This window comes from Taeniopygia guttata, chromosome 1A, assembly GCF_048771995.1.
Source record: "Taeniopygia guttata chromosome 1A, bTaeGut7.mat, whole genome shotgun sequence".
Classification (NCBI taxonomy): Eukaryota; Metazoa; Chordata; class Aves; order Passeriformes; family Estrildidae; genus Taeniopygia; species Taeniopygia guttata.
The window spans coordinates 21,204,698-21,215,478 of record NC_133025.1 but is presented as its reverse complement, the minus strand read 5'-3'; the positions used below and the strand labels follow the sequence as shown (position 1 = coordinate 21,215,478).

Sequence of the window (10,781 nt, the reverse complement as noted above, 5' to 3'; positions counted from 1 at the left end):
TTTCTGGTAACAGAAATTAAGTTAAAAAAAAAGAAAAAAACCAAAAAAAAAAAAAAAAAAAAAAAAAGCTGTGCTTTCCAGTATCTTTATCCCACGGCATTACTGAAACCAGTTGCTACCAACTCTGAGCAGCCAGGAGGCAATTCAAATAAGCTGTAACATGGCTGGAGGAGTGTATGTGATATGCCTAAGCACTGGCTCAGTTTTACAGCCTTGTTTTTTTAACCAGATGACATATATAAATTGGATATCGTTGGCATCGTTTTCTGGTATCACCTGTGCAATCCAATTCCAGGATAAAGTTGTGCAACTGAGAGCAAGACATTTGGATTGTGTATCATTGCTTGCTGTCTTCAAAGTAGTTATTTTGGATATGTTATTTACTATATTTTTTCATTTGTCCTTATATTATAGGTTACTTACATTTGTATGATTCTTTGCATATTTTCCTTCAGGATGACCTGGTAAATACCATTGGAGAATCTGCTGCGCTGGGTGCTTCTGGAATTGTGATCTGGGGTGATATGAATTTAACACAAAATAAGGTATGCTAGATCAATTATTATATGAAATTTTAAAGGAGAAATAAAGTGAAAAGGATTTAAAGCATTATGATCATTTACATCTTCTACTTTTAAAATGATGACTCCATATTGCCAGCAGTTTCTTGTTGTCAAAACCCAAGCATATCTGAGGCTTATTAAAGTCATCATTGGCTACACAGAACAAGAGTTCAATCTTTCAGTGTCTCAGTTCTGTTGACTCTGGGTAACTGGACAACTCACTATGATAACCATAGGCAAGTTAGCACTTGTTTAATTAGTATAAGAAAGAATTACTATATAGTCATTTTATTTTAGTTGGGAGGTAAGGAAAAAATTATGTAGGCTTGCCTGGAACAATTTTTAGAAAACCCTTCTGCTTTTTGGAGTGGTGAACTTGGCAACAACAGGAGAAGTCAGCCTGTAAAAGTTTAGCCCCAGCCTGTTCTGTGCATTGCAAATTTGATTAATTTCATTGTATGAAACATCTGAATCAGAAGAAAAAAAACTCTACTTTGTTTTAGGAAGGGAAATACATAGTCTGAGAAACTGTTACAAGGATGTTCTCATAATTCTTTCCAGGTAGTTCTAACTTCCAGGAAAGTTAGATTTAAGAAACTATTGTATGGGAAGACTCTTGTGGAGTCTTCTGAGCGCAAAGAACCAAAATCATCCCTGCCAGACCTTTCACAGAAAGCATGGCCAAATACACCTCCACAGCTCTGTAAGGTTGTTTTTCCCCAAAGCATCCTACCTTGACTTATTTGTATGTGCTTGCCTTTGAGAAAGGATATCAGTAGCACCTGGAAGATTTCTGCCCATTATCTCGATATCAGAACACACATGAGCAGCAACTTTTATTGTCTTAATTTTGAGATTCTTGTGAGAAAAAAAGAACTCTCCACAGCTCAGTCAGACTATGTATTTGTATACTAATTGTACCTGATTTTTTACAGCTTTCACAGTCACTAGCATTTCAGCAATTAAATATTACAGTAAGCCTCACTTTTGCAACAACCAAAATCTCTTGGAAGCATTTTTATATATACCTAAAAGAAAACAAAAAAACCCCTACATATATCTTAGACTCATCAAAGTGATCTCCATGGGTATAAATGCTGGGAGTAGCTACATGTGGTATTGGGCAAATGCCCATAATGTCAGACACAGAGAGAGCTCCCAAACCTTCTGGTTATTAAACTGTGCCAAGAATGCACAGAACATATGCCAATTTCATGATCAGTTAGAATGATCAGTTGTCTTAGCATACCTTCAATTTGACCATCCAACCACAATTCTTTTCATTTAAAAATGCCATGAAAGGTCCCTACCCTGTAGCCAAGTTATTCAGGTCAGGGGAAAGCTGAAAAGTCTCAGAGACTACTTGATAGACAAAGTATTAGTTCAGACTGAAGAAGTGAGAGCTTTTTTCCCAGACCCATTCAAACTATATAAGACTTAAAAAGGAACTTCAAGTCTTCATGAAACATTTTTAAATGTATCTGATTCAAAAAGCTATGTGAAATATAGAGATAAAATGAAAGCTTAAAGACAATTGCTTTCTGATCTAACTGCTTTCTGTAATATCTCCAGCAACTACACAACATAAATTTGCTAAGATCCTTAAAATTTATAAGAGCTTTTCAGATAAACTTGCTTCCGACAACAACTTATAGATATTATTAAATCCTCAGGGGAAACATTTTTAGACATATACTGTGGTACTGTTATTAGAATGACAGCATTTTAATGGTTTCCATACTAAACTGTGGAGATATAATGCTCTTTTCACAGAACACCTGTAGAACTCTGGACAACTACCTTAGGAGGACTTTGACCCCATACCTCATCAACGTCACAATGGCAGCCAGAATATGTAGCCAAGTTTTATGCCAAGACTCTGGTGCTTGTGCACGAAAAAAATGGAATTCCAGTGACTATCTTCACTTGAACCCTGAGAATATTGCAATTCAAATGACAAAGGATGGAAAATACACTTTACAAGGGCAGCCATCATATCAGGATCTGCAAACATTCATAGAAAAATTTGATTGCCATTGTTATGCAGGGCACAGCTGTGAACCTAGAGCTGATATAAATGACATCCATTACCTCCATGCTTGCATTTCAGAAGATATTTGCATTCAGATATCCTCAAATTCACTTTCTAACATAGAAGCCTCTGAAGAAAAGATCCTGTCTAACAGAACAGCATTTTCATTTACCTCTGAGAGTAAGGCGACATTATCTACACATCCTGAAGTAGAAGATTTCCAATCTACCTTTGGAAATAATATACTTAATATAACAACTGCAGAATATAACACTGTTACAGCTGCCAGTAGCTATGATTTAGAAGAAAATGATACTCGTACTTTCAGTAGTTCTTCATCCTATAAGATAAGGATGTTTAATCTGTTTCACTTAATTCTCCTTTTGAGAGCCTTAATACAAATGATCCATGAAAGTGAGAATATCCTTTTTCCTGACTATATTTGAAATTTTAAAGGTTTTATTTACAAAACAAACAAACAAAATAATTCCAGAAAGGCTTATGGTCTTATCTGTATCAGGTAACCTTTTCTAATCCAAGGGTACCACTTCAGCTTGAATGTATTTATTCAGTTTAGTTCTATAAACTACTATCTGTGCCAAAAATATATTGGTCTGTATATACTGACTATACTATATGAGAGGATAATCCAGAATAAGAAGCATTTTTTACAGTTTACATTTTTGACCATTATATTTGGATAAAAGTAAAAATGGTTGACAATGCTGTTTTGTGTATTTCAAGTTAAGACAGTTAAATATATAATATATAAAACAAGTCATCAGGTTTGATGATCTAAGCAAGAATTAATTTCACTCCATATGAATGGAATTATCTTTTAAAGTATTTGCCTTAACTTTAGATCTTTGCAGCATAAAATTTATCTGATGAATGTAATGTTCCTCCACTTTTCACAAAACCTTTAGGGATGCAATAGCTTTTCTTTTAATTAAATATATTTGTAATTCTTCAAAAAGTTCTAATTTCAGTGTCAATGTTGACTTTGACTATTACAGCTTCATTATTTAAATTTGAGCTGTATCAGTTTATTCTTTATTCTCACAAACCCTCCTCCTTACTTCATATGTGCCTTTCTCGGTTTCCAGTTTTTTGTCTTGCAGATACTCACAACTCATCTGCTCTGCCTGTGCATTCCCTGCCAGCACAGGTCACCAGTCCTAGTTTCTCCATCCAGCCATCCCTAGGAACTGGATAGGGCTGTATGTGCCATTTGGACAAAATTCTGTGCATGGGACTGTATGCCTTGTTATTCCTGAGGAGTCTCTCTGGTGAAAACAATTTTGCTCCTTAGGAAAACCCAGGAGTGGAGGCAGAAAGAGAAATGTCACTGGGGACCTTAGGCAATCTCAGGACCACCCTTCCTATTCAGTTTGCTGACAGAACTGAAAATATTTGCTTAATACTATTCCATTGCCAAAAGCAGTGTGAAAGTAGCAGAGATACCTCAGAAGAAAACTACTCCCGGTACCATATCAGGAGTCTAGTTATGATTAACATATCGTCAGTTTAAGCATTTAAAAGCAATTAGCTGCAGTTTATTTGATAAAATAACCTTTTCAAGTTAGTATGTCAGATGCTTAATAGACAGTTGGCCTTCTGATGGGTGAAGTGGGGCTGCTGGTATGAATACACTAAGAATCTCCCTAGAGCCAGGCATGATCTGCATAAATAATTCACCACCTCTCACAGATATGGCCTGCCTCACTAATGAAAATAACCAGGACTTCAATATAGTGGCCATTTACTTATAAAAAGTTCATTCCTTAATCTAGCAGAAAACACATATTATTATATCCATTTTCTTTGAATTTGCAGGTTGTTGGTCATAACAAAGATGCAGAAAAATAGATGAAGCCTTTAGACCTAATATGGAGAAATAATGTTTTCTGGCTTTTGAACAACAAGTTATCAAGAGGAAGTAGCAATTTTCTCATCCCAGTTACAGTGATAAGTCCACGAGTCAAAGCTGTTTCTGCCATTAATGTTCCAAGTGGAATCATGAATAAAAAAATATATATGCAGCAGATTGTTCAGCAAAAAAGAATCTATCTGGTTTTGATCACTCATGCAAAACATGGTTTTTTTCCACTGCAGCTTTGATATTGGTTATTTCATCTTGGGCAAAGACAAGGCATGGTATCAAAACTCCTGTGCCTGAACTCCCTTAACTGCATTTGTGGTAACTATCAAATGGTTTCTAAAAATTGGAAACATCACTGGTAATGCCTTAGCAAAACTTGTATGACTTATATGAAATTATATTTTTTTCACAACACTTTGACATGGCTAAACTGAGAGATACTGGATCTGTAGCACTTTGTGGTAAGACAGCTTGCAAGTTCAAAATATCTGCAAGTCTTGCCATGAATACTTTTGATTATCAGCCAGGTAACAGCAAGCAAAACATTTCTGATTATTCAAGCAGGAAATCACCAAGAAGGAGGAATGAGAAGACAAAATCACAGAAGAGTTGAAACAGAGCCCCCAGGACCTCCCAATGGATGCAGAGGAAGTGAACTACAGAAATGAAAGAGTGAAGCAGTAGGGAATGTGGACAGACCAACCTCTTCCCATTCAACATTTTTATCTACCTGTTACTTAATATTGACAACCTTTGCTTAAGGCTCATTGTAAAGATAAAAGAACACACTAAGTGATATATTAGACCTATTCATCCAAACCCATTTTTTTTTTTTTTCTTGAGAACAGCCAGGACCAGAAAAGTAAAAGGAAGATGAAAGGAAAGCAGTCTATTGCAATGAACTGTGCCTTCCTAAGCTGCATGTGTAAGTAGCTATCTACCTTGTGCTCTGATACACAATGGTTTGCCTACCACCTTTCAAATGTTCATTCAGGATTATTTATATTACCTACATGTATCTGCAATTCATGCCTTCAGTCCTACAGACTTCAGGATTTAGGTCTGCTATGTGTTAAATTACAGTATTTTCCAAATATATTATTTTCCTTTTTTTTCTCTTAGTATATTTGTCTTACCTGTATTCTGTGATAGAGTCACCATGGAGTCAATGAGTCTCCACAGAGTAAAAGGAAAAAAGAAGGAAAGGGATGCTATGCTTTGTATTGCTGGTGACTGTCATATGTTCAAAGCCAAATTTATTTTCTCCTATAGTGGACCCCTTTCCAAAGACCCCTTTCTTCTATTCATTGTATTGCCTGTAATCATAAGTTAGCCTTATAATTTTAATTTCTTGCATTCTTGTAATTTTGAAAAGATTAAACACTAGAGGAACAGTTCACTTTGATTGCCATTCATCATTTTGTATTTATCCTTTCTAGAGAAACCTCAGGCTGGCAATACTTAGGAACAGGGAGATGCAAAGTGGGTTTGATGAAAGAGTCTGTTTAAGTGAAAGCTGTTAAATACCCTCTTTCGATGTGTTGACATTATGCTAGAATTTAAATTGAAATTCTGCTTCTCTATCTGAATAACCTGGATCTAGTTTCTTGTGTTGCTTATTCTGGGACATACAAAGATATTCCTACTTCAAAGGGAGATAGCAACTGGCAATTAAAGAATCTGAATAGAATAAAAACATAGTCTAATCATCACCTTACAGGTTTTTTTTTTTGGGTTTTTTTTGGTAAAAATAACAACAGGGAGAGATGTTTTGAGAGGCCAGTAAGATCACTTTGTAGACAGCCTAGGATGTGACTAGAATCCTGAAGAGTTCAGCAAAATTTGCTTTATTCCCTGCATCACACTGGAATATCCTGTTGTAAATATATATATCAGCAAATAATTTTATGGAAGATTTCAGAGCTGTGCAATATGTTTTAGACAACTTCCAGACAGATTTCTACATGTACCTACCCATCACCTTTCAGTACAAACAACAAGGCAGCAGAGACAGTTATATAATTTTAAAACACATTCAATTATGGAGCACTGATGACCTTTTTAAGATGGCAACTAAATTCCATTCTTTAGGCATACACACATAAAACTTACTTGAAAGATTTTTTCACACTGTGCTTGTGCCAGCTCTTTTGCACTGGCAGGTAGCCAGCAAAATTACACCCTGAGACTTCAAGTTGGAGTAATGAGGTTCATTTCAAAAAAATAACATTGATACAAAAAAAAAAAAGTTTATTGTGTGTCTTAAAAAAATACTGCTTTATTTAATTATTTCATCTTTCCTAAAGAATTTTTTTTTTTGTTGTTAGTTCTTGTAAATTTTTCTCCTGTGCTACTGAAAGCCACTGTATTGATGGCTGGAAACAGATTCAAAAAGCTTACTAGTCTAACTTCATCCCTTACCACTTCTAAATCATTCCCAAAGTCCAGCTATTCCAGACCTCCCTGTTCTTCTGAAAGTACTTCATTGAAAATTAATCCTGCTTCACAGTATTCTTCATGATGATGATGATGATGATGATGTAAACATACTGCATTCAAGATAAATTCTAAGCTTTTGTGTATACCAGTCAAGGATCAGGGTCTTTACATAATAGTTCTTTCATGTAGCTGTTCCAGTACTCTTGCAGCTACTCCTGTCTTCCCTGACACTCAGGACTACAAAAGCTTCCCACATTGTTGTCCCCTTATTATATATAAGGAAGTAAAGAGCAATAAGGTAAGGGGCACCTATCAATATTAACATCCTTAAGGGAATAACTTTGGATTTAATTATGTTCACTAATGTGTTACCATCATGGTATATTGATTACAGTTCTCCTTGGTCAGTAGTAATTAGATGACATTTTTCAGTGTATACTTGTATAAGCCTTAGTTTATAACTGATAAGGTATTTTATTGAGTAGAAATCAGACACAAACAGACAGCATGAAAATTAATGTGGATCATTACTTTATATATTCAACTGACATTTTGGCTCTGCACACAATTCCAGAGGGCGGTGTTAAGCACCATATATATGTGGGCTCTAGACAATATGCAATCACCTGTCTCTGCCTTTGTTTTCATATCAGGAAATATATTTATTCAACAGAAGTCTTCAGAATCTTGCAGAAGAAATATACCATATGTTAGCAGTCTCATGGACCACACTGCTCCCTCAGGCTACCAGCAGGCTGAGACAAGAAACAGCTTGCCTGTGTCAAGTGATGATTTCCTGAGGCAGGGACAAAACAACCACCCATTTAAAGGGAGGCTAAGGGCACCCTAAAGTCCCCAACTAATAATATGGTTTATGTCACAACAGAGTACAAAGTACCTTGTTCCTGGGGCAGCCAGTAATTAAGGGCATTGGACTAATAACAGACTTAGGCTGCCTGTAAATCCTATGTACTGTTTCAGCAAGAACTGCATATACCAAGTTTAAGTATCCAAATCACAGCATTTTTGAGTTAACAACCTTAATCTGCCACTTTAACAGTCCTTACAGAAATCCTGCTTCACCTTTTTCCTCACCAGAGCCTGACAAGAATTTAGGGCACATACTAGAGCCTCTGGGGCTGTAGCCAGCAGAGGGCACAAATGACACATGCAGACGCTGGTGGGTATCTCACTAAGAAGTTCAACACGGTTTTCTGTTCCCTTCAGCAAGAGCTGCTTCACTCTGGCCTACAAACAGAAAAGATGTCTAGTCATTCCCTAATGTAGTGCCTCTCTAGCAGAAATAACTGATTCTAAAGGTTTTTTTTCCCCAAACATCTGGTATATCAGGACAAACCTGAATATACCAGTGAGATACTACCTTTTCTCCTGGTCTCTTCTCTGAAGATTTCATTCAGCTGAAAGCTTCCTCTCCTTAACATTTGCCCAGGGAGGTGGCTGAATCACCATCCCTGGAAGCATTCAAGAAACAACTGAAAGTGCCACTTAGTGCTGTGGTCTAGTTTACAAGGTGGTGATCATTCAAAGGTTGGACTCAATCTTGGATCTTGGATGTCTTTTCCAATCATAATCATTCTATGCTCTTCAGCTGTCACTAAAATGTGTTCTTAAAATACAGATAATGGTAGTGCTCTGAACTACAAATCTGAGTCTCAAATACCTTCTCCCCAAATGTGAAAGATCTGGATATACAGTGCTGGTTGAAGTCATTTTGCTGACCATGTGTTTATTGCATCCCCAGCATTGTTACCTGAAACATAAGATAACTTTTACAAATTTTTACAGCACAAATAAGACTCTGCAAAGGAGTAAGCTGCTTTGCTATCCCTTCAGAGCTTGGAAGACTCAACAAGCTGGCGGTGCATGGTCCCATAGCTCTGCCAAAGTGGTCCTGCAGTGTGTAAAACTCAGTAGAAAAGACAGAAAAGTAAAATAGTTTATTAGTGGTTAAATTTTCCCAGAAAGATTAAGTGGCTTGTCTGTCTACAGCCACACATGATAACAGGATAGCTTTTAGCTATGAAAACAAATGTCCTTTGAGCTGTTAATTGTAGCAAGGCAGCAATATGTTCACATACAATATTCTATTACCAAACAGTATGTAAAATGAAGAATGCCTTTTATAATCATACCGTTTTGCAAAGATAGAACTGATTTTAGAACAATATAACAGAACTTTAGATTTGGCAAAACTCCTGAGACACTATGAAAGACTTCAGTCTACAACTGAATTAATGCTTTAGAATATCTGTGCATCTTCTGCCAGCCTGTTATGAGGATATGCCTAAAATGTATTTTTTCAGTTTTACTATACCTACAATGTATTGTTAAGTAAATGTTAGCGTTCCAGCACTATGAGACTCAAACACTACTTAAAATTTAGTATTTCTTGCAAAAAAGAGAGACTGCTCAATTTTATGTGCTGTCCCTCATGCCATAATCAGAACCACTTCATTTCCAGAAATCACAAATGGACTGTCTTTATTTTACATGTCACCAGGTGAGGGGAGATGGGGGAAATTCTTATAATCAGTTTTAGGGCAGCCAAAAACCTTTCACCTATTCACCCAAAATTCAGTAACTGCTTTGGCCAAAACAAGTTTTTTAAAATTGCAAGATACATAGCAGAAAAATGAAAGTTTAGTGATTTGCCTGTGAATTATTTCCCAGTTCTTTTACATATCCAACCAGAATAAATCACTTCATCAACTTTTCCAGCCATTCCCCCAGTGATTTCCCCATTTAGTTGTAGTGTAAATGGTGAACTAGCTGAAACATTTGTGACTGCTGGTGAGGATGTACCTAGGTATGGAGTAGCCATGTGGCTGGTACTCAGAAACAAGTAAACCAGCAGAGCTCTGCTATGCTCTCCCTCTGTGCAGGATCTGACCTGGTTCCTTTTATTCTGCCACCAATTTTCAAGTAACTTCAAGAGCTGTATCATGATTTGAAACTGATGAAGACACTATCACTGTCACAGTTTTAAGAGTGGCATTCAAAATTATGACTCCACCCAAAATACCAATGCTAGGGAACAGCATTAGGAGAAATGGACTACCTTTAGCCAGGACAAAACCTGATTTAAAAAAAAAAAAAAAAAAAAAAAAAAAAAAAAAAAAAAAAGGAAGCGCCCTCTTGTTTTTTTGAGAGTTGCCGCTGAATATAAAATCTGGACTAAAGCAATCAGATTTAAGAGAAGAAATGAAAAATTATTTCCCAACATTACCATTGGGTGGCAGGGCCAGCTCCAGTACCCAATGTCATTTTGGAAATGTGCAATTAAGTTTACAAGAGTGATAACTCAGTACTTTAAGAATTACACTACAAGTCCTGTTGACAGTAACCAAAACCAGGGCATGAAAAAGTTTTTCACCTCTACAGCTAGCCCACAACAAACTGCTCTTGGGAGCTTCATGATTTTGTGGTCCAACTGACATAACCAGTAAAGTTTTGTCACAAACTGCATCATCTAGATTGCTGAATTATGTCTCTAAAAAACCCAAGAAAGCCGAATTTTCAAAATGCTTTGTGCCATGTTTAATAGAAAAGGTAACCACAGTAAATGCGTATGTGCCTTTATACCTGTATGAATGTCCTTCATTAAGCAATACCACCAGCACTGTAACCTTTCCGGAGCATCACATTTCAGTTGCAAGCTCTGAGACTGGCAGATGGATCCAGAAGGGTTAGCCCCTTGTGTATGGGTAAAACAAGCCTCTCCTTAATGCTCTATGGCAAGACTATGTGGCAAGTTGCTTTTTCAGTGCAGGCAGAAGATTTGGTGAAATGGCATGTCTCATCATTGATCACAACACAAAACCACCATCACAAGCATCTCCTGAGG

The 10,781-nt window shown here is 36.6% G+C and overlaps 1 protein-coding gene across 4 annotated transcripts in view; it reads left to right on the top strand.

Annotated features, from left to right (window-relative positions):
• Positions 1 to 5,876, top strand: part of SPAM1 (sperm adhesion molecule 1) — a 35,922-nt gene extending 30,046 nt beyond the window's left edge. For all 4 annotated transcript variants that reach the window (XM_072921062.1, XM_002190517.5, XM_072921042.1 and 1 more), the window contains 2 exons: positions 456 to 545; positions 2,337 to 5,876. In XM_072921062.1, coding sequence (XP_072777163.1) covers positions 456 to 545; positions 2,337 to 3,041 — 795 coding nt within the window. In that variant the 3' untranslated portion in view covers positions 3,042 to 5,876. The remainder of the gene's footprint in view (positions 1 to 455; positions 546 to 2,336) is intronic.
• Positions 5,877 to 10,781: the final 4,905 nt, after the last annotated feature.